At 42.7% G+C, this 15,906-nt stretch overlaps 1 protein-coding gene across 9 annotated transcripts in view; it reads left to right on the top strand.

Moving 5' to 3' along the window:
* The window catches only part of HMGXB3 (HMG-box containing 3), a 47,563-nt gene that overhangs the window by 19,534 nt on the left and 12,123 nt on the right, over positions 1-15,906 (top strand). For 6 of the 9 annotated variants that reach the window (XM_043598123.1, XM_043598094.1, XM_043598085.1 and 3 more), the window contains 7 exons: positions 459-877; positions 2,494-2,669; positions 2,810-2,907; positions 5,103-5,201; positions 7,601-7,750; positions 11,634-11,935; positions 12,452-12,579. In XM_043598123.1, the coding sequence (XP_043454058.1) occupies positions 459-877; positions 2,494-2,669; positions 2,810-2,907; positions 5,103-5,201; positions 7,601-7,750; positions 11,634-11,935; positions 12,452-12,579 (1,372 nt within the window). The remainder of the gene's footprint in view (positions 1-458; positions 878-2,493; positions 2,670-2,809; positions 2,908-5,102; positions 5,202-7,600; positions 7,751-11,633; positions 11,936-12,451; positions 12,580-15,906) is intronic. The other 3 variants (XM_043598142.1, XM_043598158.1, XM_043598104.1) reach the window with 1 other exon arrangement.

Raw genomic sequence — 15,906 nt, 5'->3', positions numbered from 1 at the left:
CTAACAGAATTGGAATTTTTGAGTCTCATCACGTGAGATGTGACTGCATTGGGATAAAGGGAACACCAAGATAAAGAGCTTGGGACTTCTGGGCCCAAATATGGCAACATATCAGCTTCTTTCTAGACCTAGAGAAGCAGGCTTTGAACAAAGGTCAGGTTCAAAATGCCAACTTCATTTGCTGAAACCTAAAGAGGCTATCAATGAGAAATTTGTTAGAACAGCTGTGTGCTAACCTGGGTGTTGAATACTGTAGTGAAGGGGACCTGAAGTCTGAAGACTTGGATTCTGGCCAGCTTTGTCTTGACACCTGACATTAGCCTGTTCCTGCCTCTGGGTCTCAGTTTCCTAGTCTGTTGCCCATACGTTGTTGTTGTGAGGAGCGAACGAGAAAAGATTTGTGATGTGTTGTCCACTGTAAAATGCCAGATGCCTACAGGCATTCTTATTTTTTTTAGGAAAAGCCAGCCAAAGTCAAAGTGGAATTGGCTCCTGGTGTCTCCTCCAAAGGTTCGGTGGTTAAAAGAAATCAGCAGCCTGTCACCACTGAGCAAAACTCCTCTAAGGAAAATGCCTCCAAACTGACTCTGGAGAACTCAGAAGCTGTAAGCCAGCTCCTAAGTGTAGCTCCTCCGAGAGAAGTGGGTGAGGAGAATGAGTGGGAGGAAGTGATCATCTCAGATGCCCATGTTTTGGTCAAGGAAGCTCCTGGGAATCGTGGTACGGCAGCCACGAAGACGCCGGTGGTCAAGAATGGTGTGCCGCCTGAGGTCTCTCTGGGGACAACTGAGAATGACAGTCCAGGACCAGACATACCACCACCAGCTGAGAGGACCAGCACCTCCAGTCCTCTCCCTGCTCCCAAAAAGCCTGCAGGGTAAATGTGTTTATATGTTATAGGATTGTTTTTAGAATAGCAGGTTGGGAAATGTTCCTTGTTTTGTTTTATGTCGTTATTAGCATTACTGAGAGAGGCAGCAGAGCCCAATTAATGTTTCCTATTTTAGAGATATGGAAACTAAGGCCCAGAGCCACAGAATGATTTGCCTTTCCTCTTACACTCTGCTGTCTGTGCGTTGCTGGCACATTCCTGTGCATCCCTTCTTGTCATTTTCCCAGAAGCACTTGCTAGGATCCTGTTGGTACAGGCTGAGGCCAGTGTTAGAAGCTAGTATCCAATCCTGGATAGTAGATTTGGAAAGAGAAGCCTTATCAAGGTATAGAAAGATTCTTGTCCTGGTGATCAGAGAATTCAGTTCTGGTTGTAATCTGTCTCTGACTTCTGTTTGACCTTGCGCATAGTCACCTCATGCCCGTTCTTTCCTCTGAAAAATCTTGAGTTGGATATTAGAAAAATCTAATCCTTAATGGCTGACCTCATAGACTTTAGATTGTGTGTGAAGCATGCATAGCCCAGTGCATTGCAGATAGGAGGTGGTCCATAAATATGGGCTATTTTTCCTCCCCATGCCCTCCCTAAAGGCTTGACTGCATTTTTCATGTGGCCCCTTCCCAGAGGCAGTTGTGGTCTTGTAACTAAAGGTCCTTATTTGTTTATATTAGTGGTTCTCAATGGGGAGCAGTTTGCCCCCAGGGGACATTGTGGCAATGTTTAGAGACATTTTTGGTTGTTAACAACTGTGGGGGAGAAGGGTGCTGCAGGCATCTAGTTGGTAGAGGCCAGAGATACTGCTAAACATTCACAGGACAGGCTCCTACAAAGAATTACCCAGCCCAAAATGTCGATAGTGCCAAGGCTTAGAAATTCTGGTTTCTGTTATTTGATTTAAAATTGTTTATTGTTGAATAGGAGATATATTCACGTGATTCAAACTCAAAGGGTGTAAGGAATATACAGTGAAAAAAAATCTCTTCTAGCCTATCCTTAAGTCATCCATTTCCATTTTCCAGACAATCCGTTTTCTCAAATTTCTGTTTTCAGAGATAATTTTAGACATATACTACAAATATGTGTATGTGTATATATATTTTTTCCTACCTTTTTTTATACAAATGGTAGCATAACTTATGTATCTCTACATCTTGCCTGTTTTTATTTATAGTATACTTTGGGATGGTTCTGTATCTTTAGAGCATGAAGCTGTGTAGTGTCGACTGTTCGTTTTAGGCAAGCGTGTCACTTGACAAGAGCCTTCTGTGATGTAGGCTCTCTGCTCAGCATTGGAGCTGCAAGAAAATGTGGATTTTGTTCTGTGGGTGTTTTAGCCTCCCTCATCTGGGAGACTGATATACTTTAAATACTAATTAGAGGCAGATGAGATATTATAACTACACTAGCTGTTTGTATTCCTCACAGTGGGCGCTATTTTGTATTTATCTTCGTAATGACCCCTGAAATAATCTACCCTGAGTTTACTACACTATCCCTCTGCTAAAATGCTATTTGGAGATTGTGCTTTGGTTTCTTCCACTTGGTCCAGAATTTTTAGGTTTCCCTTCTTTTTTTTTTTTTTTTTTTTTTTTTTTTTCCAGAGTTGACCCGCTCACCCCTGGGCTCAGAGCCCCTGAGCTTAAGGGCAAAGCTCGGGGCAAGCCCTCATTACTGGCTGCGGCAAGACCCATGAGAGCAATTCTCCCAGCCCCATCTAATGTGGGCCGAGGCAACAGCATGGGACTGTCCAGGGCCAGGCAGGCCTTTCCCCTGAGTGGTAAGGGCTGGGACAAACCCGGGAGCGGGGAGCTGTCAGATAGGAAGGGGACAGCAGTGGGGTTGTTGAGAATGGAGATGAGAGAATGAGGGGGACTCTGAATGCATTTAAGTCACCAGTTTGACTTCTGATTGTCTCAGATAAAACGCCCTCTGTGAGGACTTGTGGCCTGAAGCCAAGCACGCTGAAGCAGCTGGGCCAGCCAATCCAACAGTCATCACACAGCAACGAAGTGAAGGTAAGACCCGTTTTCCAGAGGTAGGGCATCCTGGGGGCAGGCCTGCTGCTCCGAGAACAGGGCTTCTATTTAGTGTCTCAGAGCCATAGGCAGAAGCCTATTACATTGGAAAGTGACCTCTGGAATGAAGTTGAGCATGAATGAGTTACTTATTTTTACTTACTTTTTTTCTTATTATAAAATGAATGCACGTTTAAACTTTTGACTTGGAAATAATTTTTTTAAGTTTATTTTGTGAGAGAGTGTGCAGAAGGGATAGAAAGAGAAGGACAGAGAGAGAGGGGGAGAGAGAATCCCAAGGAGGCTCTGCACCCTCAGCAAGGAGTCCAATGTAAGGCTCTAACTCATGAACTGTGAGATCATGACCTGAGTTGAAGTTGGATACTTAACCCACTGAGCCACCCAGGCGTCCCTTAATTTAGAAACAATTTAAAATTTAGGAAAATAATTGCAAGAGTGAAGACAGTACAAAGAAAGTACCCATGTACTTTTCACTCATAGTTGCTTATTGGTAAGGTATCACCCATTTTGCTTCATCATTTGTGCTCATGTATGTTTCAAAAGTACATGTAATTTAAGGGAAAGTTACATGGCCTTTTGCTTCTTAATACTTCAGTGTGCATTTTCTAAGAATAGGGATATTCTGTTACTGAAACATTGATACAATACTTAAGTCTGTCATTTGTATTCCAGTTTTGACAATTTTACCCAGTTATGTTCTTTATAGCATTTTTGCACTCCAGTACAGGGTTCATTGTAGGATTAGATACTGCATTTAGTTGTCTTGTTTTTTTAGCCTCTTGAGAAAATGAACGCGCAGTTGTTGTAGAAAATACAGAGAATTCAGTAAGGCAGAAAGAAAGTCAGTCTCTTGTAATCCTGCCACCCAGAACTATTATTGGCGTTCTGTGCCCATTCAGCCTCTGAGGCTTTTCCTAGGTTTGTGGGCATTTTTTTAATATAATTTTTTAAAACCAAAAACCATGGCTCTTCACGTTCTAGTTTGTAGCCAGTACAGTCCATTCATATTAATGACAGAGGGTTTTTTTTTGTTTTTTTATCGATATGTGACCAGAATAGTTACTATCAAAATTCCCTAAATCAGCATTTTTTTACTAGACCTCTTTTTTTGGGCCATGACCCTCAATAACACATTTTTACATCACAGCCCAGTAAACATCCATACCTGTATACATGAAAAGAATAAGGAAGCTATGCCCTTACTATATGTGGTTATTTTGGTATTTTCCATTTTGCAAATGGAAATGGTTTCAACTCATTAAATTAATTTCATGACCTGTCAGTGGATTTTGTGGCCTGTAGTTCAAAAACCCTGTTAGACCAAAATGGAATAGGAAACTCGGGCTGCCTTCTCCCTTGCAGGGTGTTCTGCCAGGCAACTCCCTTTGTTCCAAATTTGCCCCAAATAGAGTATCAACTGGCTTTTACTTTGAAGGCTGATCTGTCACCCAGATGTGGTGTCAGCACTGGATGCATGTGTGATTTAGATCTAGAAGGATCTAGTCTGCTTTTCTGCTTTGTAGATTTCCAGCCTTTAGAGTCCCTTTACTTGGGTAAACTCCCAGTCTTCTCTGTAAATAGTTTCCTTTTGACTGGTAACATTGGGTATTTGTTAAAAGTTGCAAGTCCTTTTGCTAGTCTTAGGCCGGTTAAGTTACATGAAATTTTATGTTCTGAATATCAACTTAAATTCGGTATTACAGAATAATTACTAATGCTGTCTTCATCTTTTTTTTCTTTAATAGTATAGAACATTTGAAAAGTTCATAGATAGTGGTGAAAGGGGAAAAAGTCACGATCTTCCTCTCAACCTGTGACATTTTAGTGAACAATCTTTTCGAGTTCTTTCTATGCCAACATTATTCAACCACATATTTGTGTGGTATATGACTATTATAAGTTTTTCTCACTTGGTAGCAGTTGTAAATCTGATTCACAGTGTTTCTAGTATGCAGTGTTAGAAGCTGCACAGAAGAATGTGGCAACCCTGGACTTGAAAGTGACATTTAAACTTTTGGCGGGCTGGTGACTGCTGACTAGCATCCTAGAGCTCACATGGAGTGTGGCTCTACAAAGTCCCTGGGAAACTGTTTCCTCAAGCTCTTTCAGGACACAGGCCCTCAGGAGTGTGAGGTTTTATAGAAAAGCACTAAATCACTGGTTCTGATCCACAGCTAACAAATGGCCCGGGCAGCCGGACGTCACAAGTAAAAGTTGTAGAAGTCAAGCCTGATCTGTTTCCTCCATACAAGTACAGCTGCACTGTAACGCTGGTAAGTGTGGCCAGGTGATGGGTTGACAGGGACATGGGTTTTGGTTTTAGGTGGAGGGCGAGTAGAAGTCTGAGGGAGGTGGGGAGTGGTAGTTAGGAGTGAGAGTAGGGTCAGGGATAGATCATTGGTTCTGAAGATCCCTTCACTGATCCAGATGGTAGCCGCTGGGTGAATTAGCTAGGTGTTTTGCAGGTGAGATCTATAGTGTGTAGGCCAGCTGAGACCTGGATGTTTCTTGGAGTAATTGGACATGAGAATCCAGTCCAGCTGTAGCATTCAACAGTCTTTGGACCTTTTAGCCTCAAAAGTCTGTTATCCACTGGTAAGTGTGAGAAAGGTCTATTTTTCCTCCTCAAAATAGAGTCACAGTCAGTACTGGCCTCTTAAAGGATTTGAGAAATGCTTTGGTAAAGCATCTTTGTTTAGCCTCGCATTTCCCACAAACCTTTTCCCTCCCCACCCACCTTTTATTTTTATCCTTATTTACTTATTTTATATATCTTTTTAAAAAAAAATTTTTTTTTTAACGTTTATTTATTTTTGAGACAGAGAGACAAAGCATGAACGGGGGAGGGTCAGAGAGAGGGAGACACAGAATCCGAAACAGGCTCCAGGCTCTGAGCTGTCAGCACAGAGCCCGACACGGGGCTTGAATTCACGGACCGCGAGACCATGACCCGAGCAGAAGTCGGCTGCTTAACCGACTGAGCCACCCAGGTGCCCCTTATATATCTTTTAATGCTTGTTTGTTTTTGACAGAGACAGAGCAGGAGTGGGGGAGGGGCAGAGAGAGGGAGGGATAGAGAATCCCAAGCAGGCTCCAGGCTCTGAGCTGTCAGCACAGCGCCGCAGGGGCTCGAACTCACGGACTGCGAGATCATGACCTGAGCCGAAGTTGGACACCTAACCGTCTGAGCGACCCAGGCACCTCATCACCTTTTATTTTTAACACAGCATATATTAACATCCCAATAAACATCCCAGTAAACAAACAGAGTGGGACTCTGGAGTCATCCTTTTACAGGGGAAGCCACATGGAGCAGTGGAATAAGCACTCAAAGGACCTAGTCCCAAAGTGGTTCTGGCTCTGCTGCCAGCATGCACATGACTTGGGGCAAGTAGGCATCTTTGCTTCTCTGGTCCTCAGTTTTCACCGTCTGTAAAATGCTGCATCAGTTTAGATATCATGTTGGGGCTCTTTTTTTGCTTCTAGCATTCTCTAATTTTATTGATCCTTAGATACCGATTAACCAGGTAACTTTTGGCAGGTTCTCTGCCTGAATTGAGTAAGATACACAGATTTTGAGAGAGCAGCTGGATTTTTAAGAACTCTTACCTGATAAAGGCAGACAGGTACAGAACCATTCATTCCTTCATTCAGAAAATATTTACTGAGAGCCTGCTCTGGCCAGACCCTCTGCTAGGGATTCTGTAGTAACAAGACAGGACAGTATGGTGGACTAGTGCATAGACTGGCCTGATCCTTAAGGAGAATATCTCCTTTATCCTGAATATCTGCTCAGGTTTCTTTTCTCAGAGACTAATTACTACCTTCTCCATGCCATCTATACCATCACCTCCCTGTCCCTTTGACTACAGAAGGCCACTAGAGTTACTATCTGGGGGGAGCTTCCCAGGACCTTCTCTTTTTTGATTAGATAGCAGCATGTCACAGGAGCCTAGATGCCAGAGATTTGAGCTTAGGTAGTCCAGAGGTCCTGATTGCCTTCAGGAAGGGTGTGGATGCTTGTTCACCACAGTCTTCAGCCTTCTGCTAGAATAGGCCTGCTTCTCTCTGCCAGTAGTCTGGACCCTGAGGGCATTTGAATTTCTAACATTTTTTAAAAATATTGATTTATTTATTTTTTTGAGAGAGTGAGTGAACGTATAGGAGCATGTGTGAAATTGTGTGGGTGGGGGGGGCGGGGGGAGAGAGAGAGAGAGACAGAGACAGAGAGAGAGAGAGAGAGAGAGAGAAAGGGAGGGAGAGAGAAAGAGAAATCAGTCCCAAGCAGGCTCGGCACTGACAGCACAGAGCTGGACCCGGGGCTTGAACTCACAAACCATGAGATCATGACTTGAACTGAAACCGGGAGTCAGACACTTAGCTGACTGAGCCACCCAGGTGTTCCATGGCATTTGAATTTCTGACACTAAAGAGTCAGCTCACTTGTTTCACAGATGGGGAGGGACTTGCCAAAATTATACAGGCTGTATTAAGATTGAAAGGAGGTAACCGCAGAGTAAGGATCTTGCATCAAGGCCCTTTGGAAGTTAGTCTAAATCTGGTTTTGCCATTGTCACTTTCTTCTCTGATTTACTGATAGCTGGTCATCCTGGTTTTTGACTCTGCCCAGGTGTAACTTTTGTGGAATTGAATATTGGTTTTCCTTTTTTAGGATTTGGGCCTCGCTACTTCAAGAGGCCGGGGAAAGTGCAAGAATCCCTCTTGTAACTACGTCTACACCAACCGACATAAACCGCGGATTTGTCCCAGCTGTGGTTTTAACCTTGCTAAAGACCGGACTGAGAAAACCACCAAGGCTCTTGTGAGTTCCTCCCCTAAACACATCCCCTAGCCTTGTGTTGGGCTTTGTTAGTGGACCTGTTTTAGTAGAAATAAAATGATTTCTTGGTACATGATCATAATTAGAATACCACAAGTGGAACCAGTTTTAAATTCTGGACCTCCCCTTCTCTTTGGGCTTCCTTGTCCTCATTATTAAGTTGAGAGAATTGGAGAACGTTCTAGCCCAGTGGATCAAGAGTTCATTCACCAAAGAGAATGGGAATACAGGCTTTACAGAGGATTCTTAAGGGGTGCCTCGTGGCTCAGTTGGTTAAGCATCCCCTCTTGATTTCAGGTCAGGTCATGATCTCACAGTTTATGAGTTCGACCCCGGCTGGTTGCACGGAGCCTGCTTGGGATTCTTTCGCTCCCTCTCTTTCTGCCTCTCTCCCTCTCCTGTCTCTAAAAACTAAATAAACTTAAAAAAGTTTTTTCTTTAAATAGGATTTTGAAGAGAGGGACGGAAGAGTTACATTCTTTTAGTTCTGAGACCTGGTGGAGCACTGGTAAATAGTATTTTGGTAAACAGAGAATGCCAGTCCTAAGACTTTGTAGATTAGATCACTGCCTCTCAGGTTCCTTATAGAGCTTTTGGCTCAATACAAAGCTTCACTTCTAGCAGTTTTGGCAAATCTCTGAAGTTGGACCAAACTGTTTGGAGTGTAAAACACATTCCATTTGCCTCATTAGGGCTCATTTTTTATTTATTAGAACCAGGAAAAAATCGGTATTTTCAGAGGTCCTCAGACTTTACACGTGAATTTTTTTTTTTTTAATGTTTATTTTGAGAGTGTGTACATGCATGTTCTAGTCGGGGAAAGGGAGAGAGAATCCCAAGCAGGGTCCACACTGTCAGCGCAGAGCCCAGCATGAAGCAGAGCCCAGCATGACGCTCAATCCCACAAACTGTGAGATCATGACCTGAGTTGAAATCAAGAGTCGGGCGCTTAACCGACTGAGCCATCCAGGCGCCCCTCCACGTGTGAATTTCTTTAAGTGTATAGAACGTTACAGTACCTCAGGCAGCAGATGGAATGACTAGGTTGAAGGTAAGAAGATAGATCTCCCTGATCTGCCTTGGGAGGAAAGAGGATGGCGTACAGAACAGGTCAGGATCCAAGGTGGAGTCTGGCCACTCCAGATCTAAGCTGGACTTTGCAGGGTGGATACGATTTGGATGGAAGAGGAAGGCATGCCATACTCCAGGATAAGCATGGGTACAAGCGAAACGCTAGGGAGCCTAGTGCTCTAATCACCTAGAAGAGAAAGGTGTATATATATATACGTGTGTGTATATATATATATATATATATACACACACACACATATATATACGTATATATATATATGTATATATAGGGAGGAGTATGCAAAATAAGCTGCTTGAAAGGCATATTGTGGCCATATTGTGGAAGATCTTTAACATTAGACCAGACAATTTGTATTTTAGGCGATGAGGTCACATTGAATGTCCTTCATTCATTGTGAGGGCTAGAAGGTTGTGTCAGGAAGGAGGCATATGGGGGTTTGGGAATGGACAGGACTACCGAGGTGGTGAGAACCATTTCAAGCTAAGTTTTCTATGGATATGGCGGGCAGGGCAGGGGAGCTCCTGGCAGATAAATCTCACCCCCTGGTCCCAGGTTTGTTTCCATACTTGAGGTGGTGTTCTGAGGTTATCCTTGTGAGAAAGGGAAATAGAACTAAAGTATGTGGGCACTGATGGCTTAGTGGAAAACACATGGGGACTGGGAATAGAGAGACAGCTGGGAGGACCCTCAGCTGGATGCCATCCCTCTTCTGAGTTTTAGTTTCTCCAGTGACAAAAGCGGGCCAGGTAGATTGTATCTGGACATTTTATTCTCAGGGCCGTGAACCCCAGAGAAGACTCAGAATTGAGCTTCAAATAATCTGTAAATCCCTGAAATAGCATGTAAAATGGGTCCATAGCTTCCATCACATTCTGTTCCATTGGCTGCTCTCTGCTGGCAGTCAGCTTCCTGGATCTTCTATGCCTTTAATGGGAGGAAAGAGGAGGTTTTCACTTAGTGTTGACCATATTCTGCCTTGACTCTGTCTTAGCTCCCTGTGACACCGTGATCTCTTTTAGGACAGGTGTATCTGTTCCCCCATGCCTTCTGACCTTGGAGTGTGCATACTCAATGTATTGATCATGATCATGGAATGGAATTGAGTCCTGTATAAGTAGATGCTATGAACATTCCTTTCTCCTATTTGATTGTAGCAATTGGTGTGGTTTGCAGAGTGGAAATGGATGTTGGTTCCCTGGATCGAGGATGATGAGGTGAACTAACTTTCCAGGTCAGACAGGAATTGTTCAGGGACTTCTAGCCAATTGATTTCAAATCCTACTCTTGGAATTTTATATTCTTTTGTCTTTGGTTGACAGCTGCCTACCTCCAGTATCCTTCTGACATTATGTCACCTTTCAACTTCCTAAGTTTTAGAGAAATAAAATGTAATTACTATTTTTCTGTAAACTAAAACAATGGTCTGAGACCCAAGGACCTTAGTGTGTGATGCTCTCTGGAGCCCCCTGGTGGCCATATGCTTCCTGCGCAGTTTGTCATTGGTAGCTGTAATTAAGACTGCAGCAACTCTGGGCTGGAATGGTCTTCATTCCTGTCTTTCACTGTGGCTCAGAGTAGAAGGATAGTATCCCTGCCAGCTACTCTTCCAGCCCATAGTTCAACATAGACAGGGCTGGGAACACACTGTCTCCCAGGGCAACTCATTCTAGTGTCAGTCAGCTCTCTGCAGTTGTTCTTTTTCTTCCAGCAAGCATGCATTTGAATGCCTACTGTAGGTCAGGCCTTTGGAGATACAAAGATAAATAGAACATGGTCCCTTCCCTTGAGGAACACACAGTCTCGTGGGGGAGAAAAGTAAGTAGCCAAACTACAGATAAATGAGATGAGAGCTGTAGGTGTGCAGAGTTCATAGAAAGTTCCTTCTTGTTATTAGGCAATTAACTTCTGCAAAGCAACATATTATATGTCCAGCAAATAGGAATTAGAATCTTTAGTGTGCTCTCATGCTGGTTTTGGGAATCAGCAAATAAACAGGAACCTTATACTCACTGAAAATAGGGGAACAGTCTCACCAGCTGTGAGACAGTGAATTCTGCAGTAAAAGGATGGACTCTGGAAACACGAGGGAGGGAGTGATTCCTGTTGCATTTATGTAAGGGATCTCGGAGGAACCTCCATTTTTTAATGAGCATTTCAGGACCTTAGTCCTGAAAGCCTTTAATTGATATATGAAATAGTTCCCTTGTACCCAGAAGATAAAAGTGTTAAAGACAAATACCTTAAGTAGTACAGATATTTGGTGACATATCAAAACTACCATTTGTAGAGCTTTCATTGTCTACCAGGTACTAGGCTAAGTGCTTTACTTGCAATATTTTGTTTACTCTGCATGATAACTCTAGGAGATTACTAGTACTTCATCCTTCATTTCATAGATAAGAAAATTGAGGCTCAGAAAGATTCAGTAGATTGCTTTGGGTCCCAAATGTATGGCTATTAAGTGGCATATCCAGGATTGAGACCCGGGTCTGTTATTCTCCAAACCTGGTGAATGGGAGCTTACCTCTGAAACCATTTCTGAGTGATGTGTATAATCCTCTCCTTTTACTGGTAGAGAACTTTGTGCCAGAGAGAGAACACCTGCCTCGAGTCACGCAGCGAGTTACTAACTGAGGTGGTTTGGAAACTAGGTTTCCTACCCTCAGCCACGGATGGGCCCATCCCTCTGCCGCTTGCAGCCTCTCAGCATTTTAGACCAAGGCTGGCGGTGCCCTGGCTGTTTGCTGATCATTCAATCTGCTCCTTTCCCAGGAGGTCAGCTCACCGCTCCCAGATGTGCTGAGTGCCACAGAGCCCCTGAGCCTGGCCCAGAGGGAGGTCCAGCGCCAGTCCACTCTGCAGCTGCTGCGCAAAGTCCTGCAGATTCCTGAGAACGAGTCTGAGCTGGCTGAGGTCTTCGCCTTGATTCACGAACTCAACAGCTCTCGACTCATTCTGTCCAACGTGAGTGAAGAGACGGTCACCATCGAGCAGACCTCTTGGTCGAATTATTATGAGTCTCCGTCCACGCAGTGCCTACTCTGTAGCAGCCCGTTATTCAAAGGGGGACAAAAGTAAGCACCCCTTTCAGATTTACCCTGTCCCTAGCTGCCATATCTTACTTGGCCCATCTTGCCCCTTTTTCCAAACTTCTGTAAAGCTATATCCTTTGAAGATGTTATTATTCTCTGCTTCTCTTAGGTTTCCTTTGCTTTTTCAATTGCCTAAAGTAAAATCATAGTGATTAGTAATGATCCATTATTTCTATTGAAAATGCCTGAAAGTTGTTGTCACCAAGTTAGGATTTCATTTACATCTGGACTGCCCGGCACAGTGCTTGGATTTGGGAGTTCAGGGGGATTGGTTAAAGTAGGTAATGAATCCAGAGTAGTATTAACTTAAGGGGTGATTCCACAGACCACATGCCACCAGAGCAGACACCCACCTAGAAAACCTTGGAACACGAGCTCCAGCATCTTTGTTTGCCTACTTCATTAAAATCTTGAGAACTTTGCCGTTGATCACTGAGCCCTGGAACTGCATAAGTTGATTTCCTTTATGTTTTTCTGTCGGTGATGTTTTGGTACTAGCTCCCTGGCCGGGCCCCAGGAGTGCTGGCTGCTGACAGCCAGCCGGCTACAGGTGGTGACTGCCCAGGTGAAGATGTGTCTGAACCCTCATTGTCTGGCCCTGCACAGCTTCACGGACATCTATGCAGGTGGGTGTCATTGTCTGGCCCTGCACAGCTTCACGGACATCTATGTAGGTGGTATCAGCCTTTCTTCCTTCAAAGGGCCCCAAAACAGACTTGGGAACAGCCTCTGTTGGTCAGACCTCTGGCTCTTTGAGCACTGCACCTTCCCTCAGATGTGGCTTCTGAGAAAGAGGGGATTTTTTCTCGTGGATGTCTTGGTGCCAGAAGATTACTTCTGGGCTCTTATATTAGGGCTCTTGTATCTTGGATCTTTAGACAAAGTTAATTTTTAAATAACAGATCTTCATTGTGGAAAAAAATAGAAAATGCTGACAGGTACAAGGAAGAAAATAAAAGGGAATATGGGATTTATGGGTTTATGGTTTTTCTTTCAGCAAAAGTGGGGTCATGCCAGATATTGTTTTGGGATATTCTTATTTTTTTTATGTTTATTTTCAGAGAGAGAAAGCGTGAGCCTGAGTGGGGGAGAGGAACAGAGGGGGTGAAAGAATCCCAAGCAAGCTTCACACGGGGCTTGATCTCATGACCATGAGATTGTGACATGAACCAAAATCAAGAGTTAGATGCTTGGGGCGCCTGCGTGGCTCAGTCGGTAGAGCGTCTGACTTCGGCTCGGGTCATGATCTCATGGCTCGTGACTTCGAGCCCCGCGTCGGGCTCTGTGCTGACAGCTCAGAGCCTGGAGTCTGCTTCCGATTCTGTATCTCCCTCTCTCTGCCCCTAACCCACTCGCATTCTGTCTCTGTCTCTCTCAAAAATAATTAAAAACATTAAAAAACAAATTTTTTAAAAAAGAGTTAGATGCTTAACCGACTGAGCCACCCACATGCCCCGGAATATTCTTTTTAAGTTTGGCAGTGTACCATGGGCATCTTCCTGTGCCAGCAAGTGGGGAAATACATGACCATAATTAGAGAGTGTATGGGACTCCATTTTAGAATTCTCTTTATAATTAACTCTTTGTGTATAGCCTTAATTATTTCCTTTGGACAAGTGCTCAAAACGGAATTGCTGCGTGTTCACCCATTCTCCCTGTATGTTCATCAGCATCAGACATTTCTGGAACATTCACCATGTACCACCATTGTAAGAATTTGGAATTTGAATTTCATACGTACACTTGAGTGCCAAAGATTAGAGTATTTGTGATTTATTCTTGTCTTCAGAGCCTTACACTGCCTTGTTTCGTATTCACGCTCTCAATGTCTTGTATTGCCCAACTGAGTTTGTATTATTTTATGCTTTTGCCAGTAGGTAATGAGAGTGCCATTTCCCTGCAGTCTATCTGGGTCAGTAGTACCTAGGATTATATATATTTTTGATTTTAGCTTTAATTTTAAATTTACATCAACAATAACATTTACTTCATTGTCGTACAGTCACATGAGTTCTGACAGGTGCACCGAGTTGTGTACCTGCCACCACAATCCGTATATAGGACAGTTCCATGGCCTAAAACATTCCTCCTGTGTGTAATCACCCCTGACCTCTAGCAGCCATCTGATCTCTTCTTCATTCCTATAGCTCCATCTTTCTAGAATGTCATTTAATCCAATCATAGTATGTAGTATTTTTTAAAAATATGTTTTAAAGATTAAAATTCTTTTGAGTGTAGTTGATACACAATGTATGCAGTATTTTAAGTGAGTCTGGCTTCTTTCGTTAAACATCATGCCTTTGAAAGTCATCCACGTTGTTGCATGTATCAGCAGTTTGTTCCTCCTTCTTGTTGAGTAGTTTTGCATTGTGTGAAGTACCACAGTTAGTTTATCTGTTCACTTTTTGAAGGACATTTGTGTTGTTACCAGTTTTGGGCACTTTTGAAGAGAGCTGCTATGAACACTCATGTACGGGCTTTTGTGTAAACACAAATTTCCATCTTTTGGATGAATACCGAGGAGTCAGACTGCTGGGCCATATGCTAAGTGTATCTTTATTTTTGTAAAGGAATTGCCAAACTGTTTACTTAAATGTTTGTACCATTTTGCATTATGTCCAACAGGGAATGGGAGGGTTTTTTTTATTCTTGTTTTTCTTAGCCATTCTGATGGCTGTGTGTAGTGGTATTTCTTTGTGGTTTTAATTTGTGTCTCCTCAATGACTAGTGATGTTGAGCATCTTTTCATGGGTTTATTTGCTATCCACATGTCGTCTTTGGTGAAGTATCTGTTCCATCTTTGGTCTGTTGGAGTAGATTGTTTTCTTACTGTTAAATTCTTTATAATTCTGGACCCATAAGTCCTTTGTCAGATAAGTGATTTACAAGTGTTTTCTCATGATTTTTGGCTTGATTTTTCATTCTTTTAAAGAAATCATCCACAGAGCAGAAGTTCTTAATTATGACAAAGACTACTTCATCAGTTGTTTCTTTTAGGGATTATGCTTTTCGCAGTCTACGGTCTCTCTACGTCGGTGAAGACCATATATATTTTTCTGTGTTTTCTTCTAATTTTTATAAGTTTATGGATTACATTTAAGTTTGTAATTCATTTTGAGTTAATTTTTATATAAAGTGTGAGTATAACGTGTGAGGCCCAGATTGAGTTCTTTCTTTCTTTCTTTTTTTTTTTTTTTTTTGCTTGTGGACATCCAGTTGTACCACCATTTGTTGAAAGATAGTCTTTTCTCCATTGAATTGCCTTTGCTTCTTTGTTGAAAAACAGTTGATCATATGTACGGGTTTATTTCTGTTCTCTGTTCTCTTACGTTGTTTTATGTTGTCTGTCCTTTTGCCAATACCACACTGGTCTTGATTACTACAGCTGGATAGTAGGTCTTAAAATCAGTTAGTGTGAGTCCTCCAACCTTGTTCTTCCTAGTTGTTTTGGCTATTTTAGTTCCTTTGCATTTCCTTTTTTTTCTTTTTTTTTAAATTATTTTTTTAATTTTTATTTTGAGAGAGAGCGCGTGCCAGTTGGAGAGGGGCAGAGGGAGGGAGAATTCCAAGCAGGCTCCGCACTGTCAGCACAGAGCTCTGGGCTCAAACCCACTTACCATGAGATCATGACCTGAGCCGAAATGAAGAGTTGGACACTCAACAGACTGAGCCACCCAGGTGCCCCTCCTTTGCATTTCCATGTAAATTTTAGAATCAGCTTCTCAGTATCTGCAGAGTCCTACTGGAATTTTAATTGGCATTACATTGAATCTATAGATCAATTTGAAAGTTTAACACGGTTAAAAATATTGAGTCTTCCAATCCGTAAACATGTCAATCTGTCTTATTAGGGTTTTTTTTATTTCTTTCATCAGTGTTTCGTAGTTTTCAGCGTGTAGATCCTGCACATATTTTGTTAAGTATTTCATTTTGTTCAATTCTAAATGACATGG

This window comes from Prionailurus bengalensis, chromosome A1, assembly GCF_016509475.1.
Source record: "Prionailurus bengalensis isolate Pbe53 chromosome A1, Fcat_Pben_1.1_paternal_pri, whole genome shotgun sequence".
NCBI lineage: Eukaryota > Metazoa > Chordata > Mammalia > Carnivora > Felidae > Prionailurus > Prionailurus bengalensis.
Note: the sequence above shows the minus strand (reverse complement) of the source record. Positions and strands in the feature narration are given on the sequence as shown.